The sequence below is a fragment of the Phallusia mammillata genome, chromosome 6 (genome assembly GCF_965637545.1).
Source record: "Phallusia mammillata chromosome 6, kaPhaMamm4.hap1.1, whole genome shotgun sequence".
NCBI lineage: Eukaryota > Metazoa > Chordata > Ascidiacea > Phlebobranchia > Ascidiidae > Phallusia > Phallusia mammillata.
The window spans coordinates 2,883,595-2,903,569 of NC_137257.1; the positions used below are offsets into that span (position 1 = coordinate 2,883,595).

At 35.8% G+C, this 19,975-nt stretch overlaps 1 protein-coding gene across 1 annotated transcript in view; it reads left to right on the forward strand.

The window, feature by feature from the left end:
- Positions 1–19,753, forward strand: part of LOC145232686 (histone-lysine N-methyltransferase 2C-like) — a 27,101-nt gene extending 7,348 nt beyond the window's left edge. Inside the window, exons 14-38 of the mRNA XM_080097355.1 lie at positions 85–254; positions 530–722; positions 1,091–1,223; positions 1,713–1,870; positions 2,358–2,488; positions 2,821–2,973; positions 3,272–3,405; positions 3,790–3,954; positions 4,517–4,715; positions 5,181–5,290; positions 5,375–5,472; positions 7,092–7,175; positions 7,566–7,649; positions 9,756–9,881; positions 10,437–10,622; positions 12,429–12,542; positions 12,777–12,892; positions 13,342–13,436; positions 13,496–13,625; positions 14,173–14,320; positions 14,992–15,135; positions 15,769–15,953; positions 16,425–16,591; positions 16,975–17,213; positions 19,545–19,753. Coding sequence (XP_079953481.1) covers positions 85–254; positions 530–722; positions 1,091–1,223; positions 1,713–1,870; positions 2,358–2,488; positions 2,821–2,973; positions 3,272–3,405; positions 3,790–3,954; positions 4,517–4,715; positions 5,181–5,290; positions 5,375–5,472; positions 7,092–7,175; positions 7,566–7,649; positions 9,756–9,881; positions 10,437–10,622; positions 12,429–12,542; positions 12,777–12,892; positions 13,342–13,436; positions 13,496–13,625; positions 14,173–14,320; positions 14,992–15,135; positions 15,769–15,953; positions 16,425–16,591; positions 16,975–17,213; positions 19,545–19,753 — 3,671 coding nt within the window. The remainder of the gene's footprint in view (positions 1–84; positions 255–529; positions 723–1,090; positions 1,224–1,712; positions 1,871–2,357; positions 2,489–2,820; positions 2,974–3,271; positions 3,406–3,789; positions 3,955–4,516; positions 4,716–5,180; positions 5,291–5,374; positions 5,473–7,091; positions 7,176–7,565; positions 7,650–9,755; positions 9,882–10,436; positions 10,623–12,428; positions 12,543–12,776; positions 12,893–13,341; positions 13,437–13,495; positions 13,626–14,172; positions 14,321–14,991; positions 15,136–15,768; positions 15,954–16,424; positions 16,592–16,974; positions 17,214–19,544) is intronic.
- The last annotated feature ends 222 nt before the right edge of the window (positions 19,754–19,975 follow it).

The window sequence follows — 19,975 nt, forward strand, 5'->3', positions numbered from 1 at the left end:
CAAAAGTGCACGACTTCACAATCTTTGTTTAGTTTCGTTGCCACTTATTCAGTTCTTAATATGTGCTTACCACAATTTTTTCAGGAAGTAGCACGGATCCCATGTTGTTTTCTGCTGGAAATCAGCTCGGTGACTTAAAAAAACGGAATATTAGTGGAGATATTTCGCTGCATCATCCACGACTCGGCAGTCAGGATCGCAAGTCGTCCTCTGACAGTCATATCGGAAATATATTTCCAGATGCAGACACACAGGTTCGTTTTAGTTCTGGGATTATAGTGAGATAAATGTTGGCCTGTATAAGTAGCATTTAGGGTTTTCGATATGTATATCTTAACTTTCTTTTGTTGCAAACACAACATTTTTTTATGAAGTAGAATTTCACTCAAAAATTGGTGATTTTTTCAGATGCAAAGTTTTTCTATAACAAACACAGTATAAAATTTGTAAATTATAAATTGTAAAATAAAATCCTTTAAATTGCTAGTTCGCTTCTACGCATTTAAGTAAATTCCTTTTCTTTTTTCAGGATCCATTAAGTGGATTATTTAGTGGTGATGCTTACCAGCCTATTGTGAGCGTTCCAATGCTCTTCGAAGACTCCCAAGGAAATGTTCTTACGAAAGAATTACCAGAATGGCCAAAACGTAAAGCTCGTAGACTTTCATCAGACTCGTCCCCTCCAACGAAACCACAACCTAAACCTGCTTTATCCCCAACTGGTAAAGATTTACTGTTGTAAATGTTTTTTATATCAAATGTATTCAAAACAGAGGGTATGGTTAGTCCCATAATGCTATAGGTTATGTGAATTCCAAACTGCTTTTATTTGTTAAGAAAATTTTGAAGTTGCATAAACCTGGTTCATCACACAGAAATGCCCAGCAAATTGGTTATGTGACAAATTGGATTTAGCTGCACATGGGTTTTCAAGCAATGATAAACCAAACAACCAAGTTTCTGTAAAAAATCCATAAAACTAGCACACAATTTGGATGATACAAAACAACAAATTCTATTTTATTTCACACTGAACTGCTTTGCAAACCTATAAAACCAGCAACATAACAAACTTGTGTTTGATTTCCAGACTCTCCACCGAACAGTCATGGCAAAGGCATGGGTAAACCCGGTACAATGTTTGGAAAGGGAAAACCTTTCACTGCCAGAAGACGACCTGGAGTTCGGGGGGCAAGGGGCAAAGGTTATAGCCGAGGAAAAGGGTAAGTGTTAATATAGAAAAAGAGTTAGAAAGTGGTTGATTTTGAAAGGGTAATTGCCCTAGCAAATAATAACTTTAGGAAATTATAATACCAACAAACTTAAACGACTTAATTTGGCTACACCAGTTCATATGGCCAATATACAAAACATATTTCAACAATGACAAAAACAGCGACTGTTGAAGTATAAAAAAATCTACACACACAATATTACCAAATACTTTGTCTATGAAGTTTTTAAGTAGGGATTGTTTACCAGGGGTGCAACACCTATTATAAGTGATGTTCGAATTCTCTTTTAAATTTAAATATGATTTTTTAAGATTAGGGAGTTAGTGAAATTAGGGATTTGTTATTATTTTCTGCAAAATACAGCACAATGATGTGAGAACTGATTGTTGATTTTAAAAGGTGCCAACAAAAACACTTGGGCATCAAATTAAAAAAATACATTTTCACTCATGTGCATGTATGTGTTATATTTTACAGCCGAGGCAGCCGTCGGCCACGAGGAGGCCTCTCAGCAACCCCAGCACTAAATATTCCCAGCCCAACTGGACCAATGACTTCACCAGGACAACCAAGCCCGAGTCCGAGCGTATCTGCTCGACGAAGATCAAGGAGCAGATGGCGCAGTTCAGTATCAGGTAAAGTGGTATTCAAAGTGTTTGAATGTACATTAAACCTGGGTTAAACCGGATTTGGTTAATCCGGATCTTCACCTAATTCGGACATAACTTGGAGACAAATGATTTGTAATGTGGTAAGGCTTTAATTAATCGACATCAGTTAATCCGGATCCTGCCTAATTTGGACAAAATTTGAGGACAAATTTTTTCATAATGTGGCAAGGCTTTAAGTAATTGACTTCAGTTTATCCGGATCTTCGCCTAATTTGGACAAAACTCGAGGACAAATTTTGTGCAATGTAGTATGACTTTAGATAATTGACATCGGTTAATCTGGATCTTCTTAATCCGGACAAAACTTGAGATACAAATGATTTGTAATGTTGTAAGGCTTGATCTAATGGACTAATTTGCACCTTCATGTAATCCGGAACAAATTTGTGGTTTGAACGGGTCTGGATTAACCACTGTAAGTACTTTGTTACATAGATAATGTGTGTTGTAGGTGCCGAGAGTGTTTTGGGGGCAATCGTTGCTGCTGATGTGGGTCCTGAAAGTGCTGATGAGGAGTATGGAGATTCAATGCACAACACGGTCGTACTTTGTTCAGCTGATGATGATTTTACTTTAAATCAGGTATTTCAACATGTAACTGTAAAATACTTTGACAAACCAAAATGTAAATGATTTTCAAATTTATTTTTAGTGTAAGTAATATATTTCCATGATTAAAAGATTGGGTTTTAATACAAGTTTGCCAGCCTTAGAACAAACTGTTTCTCATGTTCAAACTTGAATTTTATTGCACCTTTTGTTCCACATTATACAAGCTTTATCGAATTTTCATCGAAATTTCCTCACTTCTAAACTTACAACAAACATAACATTTCATGTCCTTGGCATTGTTATTTGCCTAGGTGTTTGATTATTGGTGCAATCAAATACCCAATGAAGGACTTATTTTTCAGGACATGTGTGTTGTATGTGGGAGTTTTGGTCAAGGCGCAGAGGGTCGATTGGTTGCCTGTTCCCAGTGTGGACAATGTTATCATCCATACTGCGTCAACCTGAAACTTACCAAAGTTGTACTTCGGAAGGGATGGAGATGCCTCGATTGTACTGTGAGTAAAAAAAAACAATTTTCGTAATATAGTTGAAGACAGGCAATCGCAGATGTAAAAACTAAAGTTTGCCACTGAGTGTAGGGATAACAAGAAAAAACATTCAAAATATGGTAAGTTGCTATTAATATGTCTGCAGACAAATCTGGTTAATTGCATTCTGGTTAAACCCATAAACCGTTTAATTGCATAGCATTCAAAAAATCCTAGTCTATTATTGTTAAAAAATCATTCGCTTAATAACATAAAAAAGCTTGATGGATTTGTTTGCATATAAGTTGTACTTCTTGTTTTAAAGGTTTGTGAAGAATGTGGTGCAGCCGACAATCCATCTCATTTACTGCTGTGTGACGATTGTGATATATCGTATCACACATATTGCCTGAAACCTCCATTACAACATGTCCCTAAAGGGGGTTGGAAATGCAAATGGTTAGTACAACTTATAACTACTCCTGGATTTGAGACCAAAGTGTGTAGAATTAACTTGAAAACATATACCCAAATAAATTTGTTTATTGTATGGAAAACTTGGTTAGTGGATTGGTTTAAATCTCATAGCATGCCACGCCCATTTAATGTATAATACCGAATCAAACCGGTCTCCCTAGCATTTCCATATAACAAGGCACGGGCTAGAAAAATCTAGCCTGCGGGGGGATTCGAACCCACAACAGGAGTCTTTTCGTCACTCGTTTAAAACTGTACAACTTTCAGTTTAGTTCCTTGATGTCATGCAAGCTGTATATTTCTGTAATATTGTTGTGGGGTGTTTTACTTTGCTTGTCTTTACCTAACTTGATTTATTGTTCAAAGGTGTGTTCGATGCACCCACTGTGGTTCCACGTCTCCTGGCACGAACTGTGATTGGCAGGAAAACTACACCTCATGCGGTCTGTGTGCTTCACTCGCGCACTGCCCGTTCTGCAGAAAGTCTTATAGAGATGAGGAGATTATCATGCAATGCTCACACTGCGAAAGGTAAAACAATACAAATAAATAACTGACTGTTGGAAATGGTGTGACTTTCATGGACTTGTTAAACTAGGTCTGATTTGGTGTGTGGAGTTAGGTTTTATTGCTTGTCAACTTGTTTTAGCCCAAAATAATGAAATGTACATGATTAGACACAACCTATAAGTATGCTGTTTAAGCATCTCATGGTAAAAAAACTGAACAAAAAGGGTGCAAAATGCAAAGACCCCTTGGGGCTTTGTATTAATATTGATTTCAATATTCTTTTATGTTTTGACTGTTTAGATAAGGCATACAATCACTTTTTATGCTTATAAACTGCCCCATTGCTTAAAATATTAATGTTTTATGTCTTGTTAATTTTTGATGTCTTGTTAAGCAATCACTTTAGATTCTTGTATATTGACATTCAATGCTTGGTACTGATACTTTATGCTCGCTGAGTGTTCAATCATCAGTTAAATTTTGTTTTATGCAGTTAATGGTTTTATGTATGCTTACATAACAGCCCCGAAGCATTGCAATAAACGACAACCTTCAACTAACTTGTTCAATTGGTTCGTTTTAGGTGGTTGCATGCCAGTTGTGAGTGCCTATTCTCTGAGTCGGATATTGAAAAAGTTTTAGAGAAAGGTTACACGTGCATTCTGTGTCGACCCAAAGGTACAACTCCACCCCATCTTGACCTCAACCCTCACTCGATGGACGGTGACCCCTCAACGGGAATTTACCCAGGCCGAACACGATCAGACGCTGAAGCTGTAAAGGTGAGTTTTGGAAAAGTTACTCGATACAACCTGGTAATGTTAGATTTTAGACTATTTGTAATGAGGTCTCATCAGTGCAGCTGGTGACAAGAGATAGGCTGTATTGGCTATGGTAGTCATTTAATTTTTATAGTATTTAATTCATTTAATAACTACTTTTTTCGTTTACTCTTTACTCTAGGTAAACTGTTACTGTTTGTATTTTATACTAGTTGTAATAGTACTGCATGAAAGGAGTTGAGATAAAATTTTGTAGCAATTAATTACTTTGTTTTTTGTTTTTTACTCAATGCAAATTGCCACTGTTAGATCTTGCACTGGTTATAATGGTAATGCATGAAAGAAGTTAAGAAAAAATGTTCTCCCAATTTTTTGTATACTTTTTTGTATTGCTTTATTGACTTGAAGAAATTACCTATCTTGTCAATCTTATCAAGTTATCAATGAAACATTGTATTTTTGCAGGAGTATCACAAAGATGGTGTTGCTCTTACCAGTATTGGATTACAGCACATTCAGCAACTTATGCAAAAAGCTATGGGGCAAAATAAGAAGAAACCTCCAATATCAAGAAGGCAAGTTTTTTTTAATGGTTTATTGGCTCAGAAAAACCTGTCGTAAGTTTCGTAAGGTTTGTTAACAAGACTTTGACTTTGCAGGAGAAGTCAGGCTCAAAGAAATTCTGATAAAACTTCTGGGATATCGAGCACCAAATCATCACCTTCTGGGTTGGATACTTCATTGGATGGGATTAAAGGTATGTATACAAGTGCAGTTTGAATTTTAGTTACTTATAAAAATTATCTGGATAATCGTGTTAGTTGCATCATCTGGTTAATTGCATATAAAAGTTTGACAAAATGTATGCATAATTACCAGGCCAGCCTGCATATTCAACAGAGTACTACTTGTTTTGTTTGTCCATAGCTCGGTTTGTATTTCTGGGAAATGGGTCACCGAGCATTTTATGTTAAAGCTTGGTACTTGGCTGTGCATGTTCGGTGCATTGTGACATCACAAACATTCTCTATTACATGCAAGTTTTAGCATTAAAAGGTCGCTTATGCCACCAACGGTGTATTAAGCTGTACAGGCTCCAGAAGTACATGATTTTCCACCATCACAGTAATTATGGTTCTTGGACACCCTAGAACAGTGGTTCCCAACCTTTTTTTGATGCGACCCAAATACTTCCCAAAATTTTGTTTTGTGGCGTCCCGCGACCCATGGACAATTTCGAAACATTTTTTGCGTTTCAAGCCAAATTTCCTATCTCCACCACACCCATGGACATGTATTCTTACTATTTCGGTTGTAGTTTTTGTCTCTAAATCAGAAGTTTTTCGTAAATTATTACGCCTGTTTGAAAAAATTAAATATCAAACAAATACCATTCGCTTTTTCGACAAAACATTTCCATTTAGCCCGAACTTAAGAAGAAGAACTAATCATTATCATGCCAAGTTGTCTTAAAATTATTTTGGGTCAACAACTTACAGTTTGTTACATCATAAACAAAGAATATTATGATTATGCGCAAACAATACCCTTTTTTGTTGAAAACAATGGGACATTACTCGGCAGAGGAGAATACAACTACTTCACAGTTTGGAAAGCGCTTTTAGGCCTATAGGAAGTGTGAAAGCAAAACAAGTTTAAGGGAAAGCTCGTTACCGTTGTTTTCATAAAGTATGACCCGTCACCATACATAGCTTTAATAAAGTGTCCCCTGTGGCTAATTTAATGCCAAGCCTTGCTCTCAAAATCACAAAAAGCACAAACAATTGTCAGTAAAAAATATGTTCAAATAGCGGCACGTTTATGCTGATGCGTCCCTTGTCCCTGGTGTTTGTTTGCAAGACGAATTAAATCTGCTTGTAAGATAAAGTTAGCTGAGTTTCACAGTTCTTGTAAGCTTATATTGCTCCCAACTTTAAAAACTATCACCATCAACCCCTCGTTGGACGAAATACCCATCGTTTAAAATACCTGATTTAGCCTTGGGAAATTAAAAAATAACGCTACGAAATGAAGTCAAAGAGTAAATCCTATTATTGTCACAAAAACAGGCGACCCAACAGAATCTTCAGGTGACCCAACTTGAGTTTGTGCAATTGCTTGGCTGAGCACTGAGCATCAAAAACAGCAATGCTTGGTACCGAGCACTCTGGTTCTGGCTGGGCTCGGCCAAATCTCTTATACTTACCCTATTCATAATGCTTGTGGCATATGTGATTTCATTAGTGTTTCAAAACGACTTTGAAGTCTCCAGAATAACTGGGGAGCAAGCAGGTAATGCATCTGCTGTTTGTTAATAGGGTTGTGATCTACATTATTTGTGTTACTTCCCAACAAAGGTATATTATTGTGTTGTAGGTGAGGCGGATGTTTTGTCCACTTCTGGTGATCCAGGACAACAAACTCCAACAAAATCTGAGGCAGATCCAACTGCTGAGCAATGTAAGATCTTTGTTATACATCATTAATTGTCGATGTTTTTGTGCTAGTCTGCTGTGACCAAAAGAAAATTTGCAAGATCTTTTTTGTGTTAAAAGTTATGTAGGAGCTCTTACATAATAGGTATGTTTTGCTTCCTTATCAGACTAAAATCATCAAAATTGTGTCTGGTTACTGTGGCCAAAAGACTTTTTTACACTATTAAATATGCACAATAAATATATTGATCTTGTACTATACTGTAGATAGCATCAAACGTACATAAATTTAAAATTCAGACATGATGTTTTCCTGTGATAATCGTTGGGAAAAGAGTCCAAAGCGATTTTGATATAAAAAAAACTAGATCTTAGTGTTTTCTTCTGTTTTTAAATTCTGATCTGTGCACAACAGCATTGGACGTAACATACAGTGATGCAGTTTTGGCAATAGCTGATGAAAGCCCAACATGTCCTGATCCTGCTAAGCTAGTTTCTGGTAAAAATACGACCTCGTTTGTTGCATGTTTTGCGTTGTTTCAAAGTGGTGATCTCTCTTTTCAGTGGTATTGGGTCATCTGTTTGTATTTTTGCAGGAAATTTTGACAGTCCTATTGTTTCTGCATTCTTCTTTCAATATTTAGGATTGCTATTTGCATCATAATTTCTTAACCAGGGATGCATGGAGTTTGGGGTTTCATATGGGGCTTTAATTAGGTGTCTACATGCAATACAAGGAGTTGGGCTCATTTCTTTATTAAACCCTGACTCCTACAGTTCCAATTCTGCTTTGGAAAATTGTTGAGAAAAGTTCTAGAGAAAAAAATATCATTTTAAAGGAATCGTTACTTTAAACACAAGGAGTTGTAGTCATTAAAAATATAAAAAATAATGCTATTAGGAGTTGAAGTTCGACCTTACACATTTCTACTCTGCAACCTAATTTAAACAAATCTTTTTTCTTTTTATGGTCCCTGAATTTTCAATTATACCGTAATTTTCCGTGCATAATGCGCAAAATTTAATTAATTTATTGTCCTATAATCTGGGGTGCGCATTATGCATGGGTACAACAATTTTTGAAAAAAATCTCCCTCGAAATAAAACTAGAAATCACACCTTTCTTCTTGTTTGTTGTCAATCGCGCATCACATTCAGCCATCCTGCCCAACACACTTAGTCAGTAAAATTCATAATTGACGACACATTGTTTGATGCGATGGTGCAATCCTTGATGGTGTGTTATTGTCAAATATTGTTTGTTTTTTAATCTCCATCGCAGACCGGATATCATGTGGAGGCCGCCATTACAGTACTAGTTTAAAAATCGACACCTAGATGGCGCTAGATATTCAAACTCGGCGGCGGAAATTCGGATCCGATGCGCAGAACAGATGCGCAAGACACGTCAGCTATATAAAGAGCGAGAGTTCAGTTCTCTACCGATTAGTTTCAACAAATACTAAGCAGAGACTGCACACTGCCCATTCTTTTTTATTTCACAACACTTTGCCTTGTTCCTTTCTGCTCTGCTGTTCACTTCAAACACGCTCTATACGTACACAATGCTCTCGTATCAGACGCTTGCTCGATCACCTGCTCGTTTGCTGTCACAATGTACCCTACACAAATCCGAAACATTTCTTCGCTATCGAGTTTGCTAGCGCATGCGCAGTGATAAAGATCGGCAGAATAACATCCGGTTGTTCCCAAAGATGATCTTTTTTCTGAAATAATTTTACGTTTACGGACTTAAGTAAGAGTCAAAATTTGGGTGCGTATTATACATGGGTACAGGCTTTTTTCCAGCATTGACATGCCATTTTTAGGGTGCGTATTATGCACGGGGGCGCACTATACTTGGAAAATTACGGTTCTTTAAATTACACAAATGATAACTATTTTATGCTGTCACTTTATAGATTTTCGTAGCATGTCTTAGCATATATGATAACAGGTTTTTTATTAAATCATTGAAATACTGTATTTGTAATACTTCTTGTTTAAAATTTGCTATTATTGGTTGATTAATTATTGGGGCAATGGTTTGTTAAATGTTGTGGTGAATTGTGGATGAGTTTTGAACACTTTGAAATTTATTTTCCTGGTTCATATTCTTTAAATAAACTATGCATGGAAAAAATGAATGCATACAAAAAACTTGAAACAAAGTTATCAATTGGTGTTGTTCAGTTTGTCCAATAAACTATTATTGAGTTATCAGCTGTACAGTACTAATGTATGCTTTGTAAACAAATTATACTGAATGCTGTGATCAAGTAATTCCTATTTTGATGATACCAAAAGAAGGGATTTTATATCATTAGAAGGAATTTTGTGTTTCTATAAGTATATTTATTCACAAGAAGACAATTTTGCTGTTTAGTAACTTATCAACTTCAATTCTATGTGCCATACTATTTTTTATTGTTGCAACTTTAAACACAAAGTTTATGGTCTAAAAAGCTTGTTTTTAAAATTTTGACTATACTTTATGGAAATTCAGTTGAATTTTAGGCAATCAGAAAATATAACATACCATAAATTGCATTTACCAACTTAGTTTTTCATTCAATGCTTGAAACTGTTGCTTATTTTATTCCAGACGGATTACCGGGTGGCTTGGAGGTAGACAGCACAACTGGTGAAGTGATATTTCCAGGTGAAGTTAAACCTGCAGCATTAAAAGAAAAAGCTGAAGTGAAACGAAGAAGAAAACCGTATCGACCAGGTTTGGAGTTAGCATTTAGTCTTAAGCAATATTGATTTCAGCTGGTGCTTGTTACAGGTTGACACTAGATGTGTTTAGCTAGGCAAGAAATATTTGATGTTAATACTAAGCACGATTTTAGTTGTATGATTTTACAAATGCTTGTTGGAAAAACAGATCAATCCAGTTAATAGCATACTAGTTATTTACATAATCTATCTAATTGCATGGGATTTGTATATCTCAACCATAGCTATTTGTTAAGAAAATCTTCTGGTTTATTGCATAATTTAGTTAATGAAAACATGATGGCATAAAAAAGCTTTGCTAATAAGTCATGTGAATTAAAACATTCAACTGTTATAGGTTGGCCACCATATTTTAATGCCTAAAACAAACAAAAATAATCAATCAAATTGGCTCCAATATTGGCTTTGCAACCTTTTACAGGTCTACTTATTTTAATAACTATTTATTTTGTAGTTTTTGGATCTTTTTTTGCCACCTTGTAAAACCTATTTATTTCAGCTTTAAATGTTTTTGTCAAAAATGTTACTAAGCTTTTTTTTGTTTCAGGAATTGGGGGTTTCAATGTGCGACAGAGAGGTCGGGGTTCATACATCGGTTCAAGTAGAGGAAGGGCTAGGTTTCGTAGAGGTGGAGTGACGATATCGAGCGGCCGAATGATAGGTGGTGTTGGATTTGAGCAAGGAGACCCAAAATCAACTGATGTTAAAATGAGAGCGTCAGAAATCCAAGGAGGTGTGTACGGTTGTCTGGGAACAATTTTACATAATTTTACAAAAATGTTTGGCTATCATTTTTGATCCTAATGGGGTTTTATGTTCCAATTCCACCTATGTGTAATCCATTTTGTGCGGCAAGAAACTGGACATGTTATATAGAATTTTTTAGGCGAAAAAAATTAAATCACGAACTAAAATATGTGTAAAAAACAAAAATAAGGCTTATTGAATACAGCCACTAAAAATTAATCCCAAATTGTGCTCTATTATTTAATTGTACTCTCAAGCCCTTATATTGACTTTCTGTTTTATAGTAAAAATATAAATTATTATGGGTCCCCTTCCCTGAAGGGGACACATATTGTTTTTGTCCGTATTTTTTTTTCTTTTTTCTGTCTAACGCTGGTTTGTGAGACGCGTTTGGTCAAGAAAGAGTGCTTCAAATTTATTCAAATTTACAGAGATGTTAGTTAATATTCTAAATTTGATCCTCCTGAAGTTTGACCCCGATTGACCCAGCGTTCACCCACAGGCCCCCAAAATGCAAATTTTTTAAAACATGGTTTGTAACGCTCATTTGGTAAAGAAATAATGCTTCAAATTTATTCCAATTTGGACATATGTTAGTTATCAATCTGACCTTGATCCTTTAGAAGTTTGACCCCGAATGACCAAGAGGTTCACCCACAGGCCCCCGAAACGTAAATGTGTCTAACACTCGTTTGGTCAAGAAAGGCACTGTAGGCAGAAGTACCAAGAGAGTAACTCACTAGTTTACAATAGCGGGAGGGCTCAGCTTGACGTTGGACAGACGTTTTACTAGACGTCGTTTCAGTGATTAGAAATCAGCTGTTTTTGCACAGCAATGCTGTGTCGTTTTATTAAGTTATCACTCACATTTTTAGTTTTGGCGAAGGTTTTACACCTATGACGTGATTTAAACCTAATAACCGTGCTTCGGTTTTCTATATGTCAAGCAAAACTTTGTTAATCAAAGTAAAGATGAAAAAATTAACTTGACTTTTTTGCCAAATACGTGTTTATAAATGCTCGTTGTCAGGTTGGCCGCCGCATGATCACGAGTTACTTAAGGTCAACTAGTAGGTATTACAAACACAGTACAGAACTTTCTTTCGTTATAACGTAGCGTTTTTTTTTTGACGATCAATTTAGGAGTCAATACTCAAGGCATGTATAAATTAGGCTTAACAGTATTGTTGAACACTAAGGACGGCGTGCTATTGAAAACGGTGTCAAAAGGTCAAACAGTCGTTTGGCGTGTGCACCCTGAGAGGTTACTACAGGTCAATGGTACTCGTTTTGCGAAACAAAGTTAAATGAAAAACAATTTGTTATGTATACAACTATACACTTGTAGCAAATTGCTTTTTAATTTAAAGTGTCTGTATTACAAATGTTACAGCTTTCTAAAAAAAATTGTGTTCAAAACCTGACCTTGGATGACAATATCTGGGTCAAAGCAAGAGATTAGATTAAAGTATTTGTTACGTTTTTGTTAATGTTTTTGTAATTACATGACAATAATAGTGCAAAAAGAATACGAACAAATTTTTTTATTGTTGGGTTAATGCTTTCTAAAAATTTGTCCTCAAGAATCTAAAAATCACCGCAACATTTGTTTACTGTAAATCCGCACCAACGCGCGTGTGGGGACCCGTTTGTTCTTGCTTGCAAAAACAATCATATGTGTAGATCAAATGATGTGTATAATAAATTGGTAAATATCGTATAGAATATATAAAATGGAAGTATATCAGAAAGCCACTCTTCTAGTTTTTAAAACAATTATTTTGATTTTCAGAGTCTGGCTCAAATTACATTAAACATGAATCAGAAGGAGGAATAACAATTGCTCATGAGAATAAAACTGCAATATCTGAAGTTCCTGTGCCTCAGATAGAAGAAAAAGTTGATGGTAAGATTTTTGTGGCAAAGCAATGATTTATTTGTTGTAATAAGCAGTAAGTATTTATCGCTAAGTTATAAAAATTAGTATTTTCCAAGTTGCTTGTTATGTTTTGTTATATTGTTTAGTCAGATTTTTTCTTGTTCTGTCTAACACAGATTCATTTAAATTTTGACCCCCTTTCAAGCCATAAGCCTTTGAAATATATACTTCATTTTGTTGATTTTTCAAATTTAATTGCAGGTCAGTCAGGAGTTGTTCCACCACTTAAACTGAAAATATCAAATGTTGCTCAACCAGGCCACAAGAAACGTAAAAAACGAACAAGAATCATTGACACATTTCCACCGTACATTCAAGTATGTAATTTGGAATTCTATGGATCTTTAAACTGTGAAGTATATTATCACAAGTCACCAGAAACTCAGTACCACCGGTTTTTGTGTTAAGATATATATATTTACCTTAGTCAGTAGTTCTTAAACTGTGCGTCGTGACGCCCTGGTGCGTCATTTCAATTTTCCAAAGGCGTCACAGAGTAGTTCCGTTTCATGGCTTTTTGTTGTTGTATCAATAAACACAACTTTAATAATAAGTTTTCTCATTAACTTTTATTGACTGGTGCGTCGCAAGTCCACAAAACTTTTCCAGAGGCATCGCAACAAAAAAAGTTTGAGAACCACTGACCTAAGTAATAGGCATCATCAGTATCTTATCTAAATAGAATCTATGGATCTTTATTTGAATTTCAGTGATTTTTTTATCCTTTTGCATGTATTTTACGCTTGCCGATATGTTTCATTCACAGGAAGGATTTTTTGGCAATGATATTCTTTCAATAGCAAGAACAACCAGTGCTAAAGCTCTGGAGTCATTTGAAATGGAAAACAGAGAATCTAAACAGTAGGTTTAAATTTTTAAAACCTTTTTTTCTGTTCCTTGGCTAACAATCACTTTTTCAGTGCAACAAAAACCAGCGACTCTTCACGAATTGTTCTTCCTGAAAGAATTAAGTTGCGCCTCGAAGCCCAAGTGGCTCAAAAAGCGGCTGAAGCTAGAAAGAAAGCTGATCTGAAGCATGATCGTCTGCAGGTTTGATGCATGAGAATGTGTTGTTTATTAAACTGTAATTAAAATTTGTTTGTTGCCGAGTTTGCCCCTTGAAAAGTCTTACAAAAACTAAACCCATTAATATTCATAAAAACTACCCTCTACAACAAAGGTGGGCAACCTTTTTGCATGGGGTTGCCAGAGAAGTAATGATGCAATAACAAGAGTGTAGGCAACTCAACTTGTAAGTTATTGCTCAATGTGAATGTGTGCAATTGTCAAACAAACTACAGTACTTTTTTGCTAAAACTTTAACCTTGGACAGGTTTGGTTAGGTTGCTAACAATCAGACTCGTTATAACTATTAGCCTTTAGTTTAAAAACTCTTTTGTGTAAAAAGGAATAGCGCATAAATTCCATTTCGAACGATGAAGAATAAAATACGAATTTTTAATGCATTAGCAGGCCGGATACATGAAGCAGTTAGAATGCGTTTGCGGGCTGCTCAAAAGCTTGATGCGGACTGAATCCGGCCCCGGGCCGTAGATTCCCTACCCGTCATCTACAACTACCATTTTTGTATTTGTAGGCGCGTAGACTGCCCTCAGGTGATGATGAAGGATTAGTAATGGACAAGGAAAGCGAAGAATTGCTCAGTGTTCTTCCTGAAGATCTCCAGTTTAAAGATGATGAACTGCTTGGGATAATTTCTGGAAGCTTGAAAGCTGCTACCCATGGTATGTCAAAATATTTGTCTGTAAGGAAATTGTCCAACGGTCAAACTTTTGTATTCTTTCTGTTAAATGTTTTGGAATTATTTTGTATAACCCTAGATTACCTAAAAAAATTAGATTTTAGCATCTTGTCCCTTGGGATTGTGATAAAAATTTCCAAATATGTTAAATATGTATGATGATTACTATAGTAATCAACAGTTTTTTGTCGACTTTGAAAAATACAAAAAAGACCCAATTGGAAACAACTAATTCAAAAGAATGTTTACTGATTGCTCTATCTGATAGACTCTATCATAAAGCCACCCTTTGTTAACAATACAATAAAAGCATTTTGTGACCTGATATCAAACTACATCCAAGCTTTTTATGTATTGCTATTCTATGCAAAACTGAACTAACCATACTAAATTTGTAAAGCTGTAAAAAACCTTTCTGTTTTAGCTATAGCATGCCAGAACAATTAAAGGCATCATATTGAATCAAGTTGGTCAGCAAGCACAGACCGCAGGCTAGATTTTTCTATGCTTGGTGGCCGGCTGATTCAGTATGCTTTTAATAGGGCCTAGTGTCTTATGATTTATATATGAGTGTGCCATGATCATTGTACTGCATGAATGCTTCAGGGCCGATCCCAGTTGTGAATTTATGTTCATCTTTATTTTCTGTTTTAGGTGAACCAGACAGCCATGTGAATATTCTGAGTCCTAATGTGTTGGAATCCCTCGTTAAGGACGGACTTGCAAGCATGGATGGTGACGTCACTTCGTTGTTCTCCGAGGTTCTCAACCCAAGCCACGATGTCACCAACACTGGTGGTAAGCTGGGCTGTTCTGTTCTTTGTACGCTGTTACCAAGTCATGCCTACATCTTTGCAATGTCAATCATATATTTTTGCGTTTCTGGTAACCAATAGAAAAGTGCAAATTCTGACCCAACTTATTAAAGAGAATAATTGAACTAAGACAGTGCAGAATATTTCGACCTATTAGGTCTCATTAGTGATGCTGGTGATAAGAGATCAACCTCTTGAGCTAATGTAGCCCCTTAAGGTACTCCAGTTTGTTGGGAGCGGTAAGCTGAATAATTTAAACTTTATTTGTGACTGTGATGGGATGACCAGCGTTCACCACTGTACTATAAATACAAAAAGCATTTTTATTTGACAATATACATAACACTTTTTGCCTACTTTGTGAAGTCCTCGATTTTGTTGATACAAATGGTTTGGTAATTTTTGTTGAAAAAATAAGGTAAAGGGTGAACCAATACATCATAATTAAGCTGCATAGCTCATATGATTAATGTCTTTACTGATGAGACCCTATAGGGCAGAACAGTGCGCACAGCCTTCAGTATTAAAGTGAAAAGTGTTTGAGGTATATGTTTGTTGTTGAGTAATTTGAACTGCATTATTTTGACCACTTTTAATTTGATACTTTGACAAACAGATGATCATGGTTTACTTGGCGATATTGGAAACCTAAATGAATCTACAAAGACAGCCAACAACAGCTCTCTCAACACCAGTTCTTTGCAAGACACATCCATGCCTTCTAATGCTGCTGCAGTTTCTGCTGCGAATTCGTTCCTTGATCAAACAACCGCGATTATAAGTTCTATGGAGACCGAACAGGTATTTGCTTGTGTAACTGTATTGTTTTGTTAACCAACCAAGCAATCATAAAGTAGTAATGCACTAAATTCGCCCTAAAAAGGTTCAAGCTCCAAATCGAACGATTTAGACTCATTCTGATGGATTTTTTCAAGTAAATGATGCAAGTGAATTCATTGTTGACACTCCAAAAAAACTTTTAGAATACCTAAGCTGATAAAACTTTTCTACATGATGTGGCTTTTGTTTTCTATATGCAACAATTAGTGTATTTACTATGTTTTAAACTGGCAATTTTGAAAAAGATAGCATTGATTTCATACACTAAAAAAGTTTTGGTTAAAACTGAAACATAGACAACAGCACATTCAGCAGAAATAGCCAACCATAACTTAACATTATTAATGGTTTTCAAGTGCCCGTTATTTACAGTTTGTTAAGTGAAATTTATCTCACAGACATAGTATAGTGGTAGTTATTTTTGTTTTTCAGTCACAAAGCACTGCAACTGACAATAACACGACCATGGTAAAACAGGAGCCAGTTCAGATGCTGCCTACTCCCAAACAACCCCAAATCATGCAGCAGCAACAACAGCAACAGCAACAGCAAATTAATCACCAACAGCAAATGATGCTAAACCAGCCTATGCTGCAAAGGTAAAGAGATTGGTAATTTTAAACTTTTGTAGATTCAAGCTACGCATAAAATTAGGCCACACAGTTAAAATATTGACAGAGAGTGTTAAAATAGCAAAGGAACACAACAATCACTATGACAATGATTGTTATTTAGTGTTATTATGGGCACCTTCTGGATTAGGACATATATTGTTTTCTTTAACTTTTTATGGTTTGATGAAGTTTTTAACCTATTACTCCAGAAAGAATGGTTTAAATTCTTTTTAATTTACTTATGTTATAAAAAGATACTGGAAATTGTTACCTGTAAATTTTGACCCTTGATGAATTAACCACAGGCCACCAAAAGTTTAATTTGTTAATCACTATTAAAGATTTATACTTTAAGTTTTTGTGAACAGGCAACAAAGCATGCCAGTTATGCCATCTCAGATGACAATGATGGCAGGTGGCACTGGAGGCAGTGGCAGTGGTCAGATGCCAGCTGGCATGTCGATGGCACCCAGGCATATGATGCACGGTCAAATGCATGGGCAGCAGGGTCATGTGAAAATGGGAATAATGCAAGGCCAGCAACCATTTATCTCAGGGATGCCACCTGGTGGAGAAAAGCTGATGGAAGGACCAATGGGTTCACCGTGTAAGTTCAGCTTCTGTAATAAATGTTAATTTAAGTATATTAAGGTGGAATTTGGTTAATTGCATATCCCATTTCAACAAGTATTTTTTATGCAATTAAACAGGGTATGTGATTAACTGGTTGATTTTTTCTAAAAAATGACTTCGTTTGGAAATTATGTTCTCTATGCAATTACGCAGATAATATAGGATTCATCTGTATTTGAAACGTGTGATATGTTAAAGCTGTGGTTCTCATCCTTTTTAGCAAAATTCCTCCCTTCACAGTTGAAATATTTTAATTCTTCCCTAATAGACTACATAGTAGATACTAAACCATACAACGATCATTTAAAATTGTGTATTTTATCAACTTAACAGGTTATATTCCCAGAGCTTGAGTGTCTATTTACAAACCACATGCACAAATTGAAGTAAATTCCACCCCTAAAATGGGGAATTCATCCATGGTTGAAAACCTCTGGTTTAGGATATTTATGGGTCCCCTTCCCTGAAGGGGACACATATTGTTTTTGTCCGTATTTTTTTTTTCTTTTTTTCTTTTTTCTTTTTTCTTTTTTCTTTTTTCTTTTTTCTGTCTAACGCTGGTTTGTAACGCTCGTTTGGTCAAGAAAGAGTGCTTCAAATTTATTCAAATTTGGACATATGTTAGATATTAATCCAAACTTGGTCCACGTGAAGTTTGACCCCAAATTACCCAGCGGTTCACCCACAGGCCCCCGAAACGTAAAATTTTTAACGCTGGTCTGTAACGCTCGTTTAGTGAAGAAAGCGTACTTCAAATTTATTGAAATTTGGACATATGTTAGATATTAATTCAAACTTGGTCAACCAGAAGTTTGACCCCAAATTACCCAGCGGTTCACCCACAGGCCCCCGAAACGTAAAATTTTTAACGCTGGTTTGTAACGGTCGTTTAGTAAAGAAAGAGTGCTTCAAATTTATTCAAATTTGGACATATGTTAGATATTAATCTGCACTTGATCCACCTGAAGTTTGACCCCGAATGACCCAGCGACACACCCACAGACCCCCGAAACGTAAATGTGTCTAACGCTCGTTTGGTCAAGAAAGACACTGTAGGCAGAAGTCCCAAGAGAGTACGTTTACGAATAATAGGGCAGAGCGGGAGGGCTCAGCTTGACGTCGGACAGACGTTTTACGAGACGTCGTTTCGGTGATTAGAAATCAGCTGTTTTGCACAGCAATGCATGTCGTTTTATTAAGTTATCACTCACATTTTCAGTTTTGGCAAAGGTTTCACACATATGACGCGATTTAAACCTAATAAGCGTGCTTCGGTTTCGTATAATGTCAAGCAAAACTTTGTTAAACAAACTAAATATGAAAAAATAAACTTGACTTTTTTGCAAGATAAAAGTTTTTTTTAAATGCTCGTTGTTAGGTTGGCCGCTGCATGACCACGGGTTACTTAAGGTCAATTAGTAGGTATTACTAACACAGTTCAGAACTTTCTTTCGCCATAACGTAGCGTTTTTTTTTTTTTTTGAATCAAATACTCAAGGCATGTATAAATTAGGTCAAACGGTGTTGTTGAACACCAAAGACGGCGTGCTATTGAAAACGGTGTCAAAAGGTCAAACAGTCGTTTGGTGTGTGCACCCTAAAGGTTACTACAGGTCAATGGTACTCGTTTTGCGAAACAAAGTTAAATGAAAAACTCGTTTTGCGAAACAAAGTTAAATGAAAAGTTATGTATACACTTGCAGCAAATCGTATTTTAATTGTCTGTAACACAACTGTTACAGCTTTCTAGAAAAAAATTGTGTTTAAAACCCGACCTTGGACGACAATATCTGGGTCAAAGCAAGAGATTAAATTGAAAGTATTTGTTTCGTTCTTTTTTAATGCTTTTGTAATTATACGACAATAATAGTGCAAAAAAATACAACACAATTTTTCATTGTTGGGTTAACGCTTTCTAAAAATTTGTTCTTAAGAATTTAAAAATCACCGCAACATTTGTTTACCGTAAATCCGCACAAACACGCGTGTGGGGACCCATTAGTTTTTGTTTACAAAAACAATCATATGTGTAGATCAAATGATGTGTATAGTAAATTGGTAAATATCGTATAGAATATATAAAATGGAAGTATATCAGAAAGCCACCATTCTAGTTTCAGTTAATTCTGGTTAACCGTAACCATTTTTCCAAGCTTAAATGGCTACAATTAAGAATTACGACCTCTATGCAATTAAACGGATTTTGCAATTAACAAGATTCATCTGTATTTAAGATGGTGATGAATTAAAAATGCCAAAATATTTGGGTTACATATGTCTTTAAAAGAGTGCAACCTTTTTACAGCACCAGGAATGGTGATGCGACAACAGTCGATGGATGTTACGTCAGCAAACCAGTTCAACTTCCAAGGTCACCCTCCACAATCACTAACCCCATCTAGTGGGGGAATGCAGATGTTCAGAGCATCACAACAACAAGGCTTGTCGCAACCGGGAAGTGTTGTACATTCACCGGTACGTAAAGCAAAACAGTATGAACGGTTTGATAAATAAATGCTGTTTAATACAACTGACAATATTGTCAGTTTTGCAATGGCACAAAACATGGGCATTTGGCATTGCATTGGCTCAAAACACTTAAATATTCACGATTTTATTGGATGATATGGTTTGTTATTTAAGTTGTTTCCCAATCACTATCAATTAATAGGGCAATTAATAGGGTAGCATATAGAGCCAATAAATGATAAGCTGCAGACAGTGCACACTGTTTCG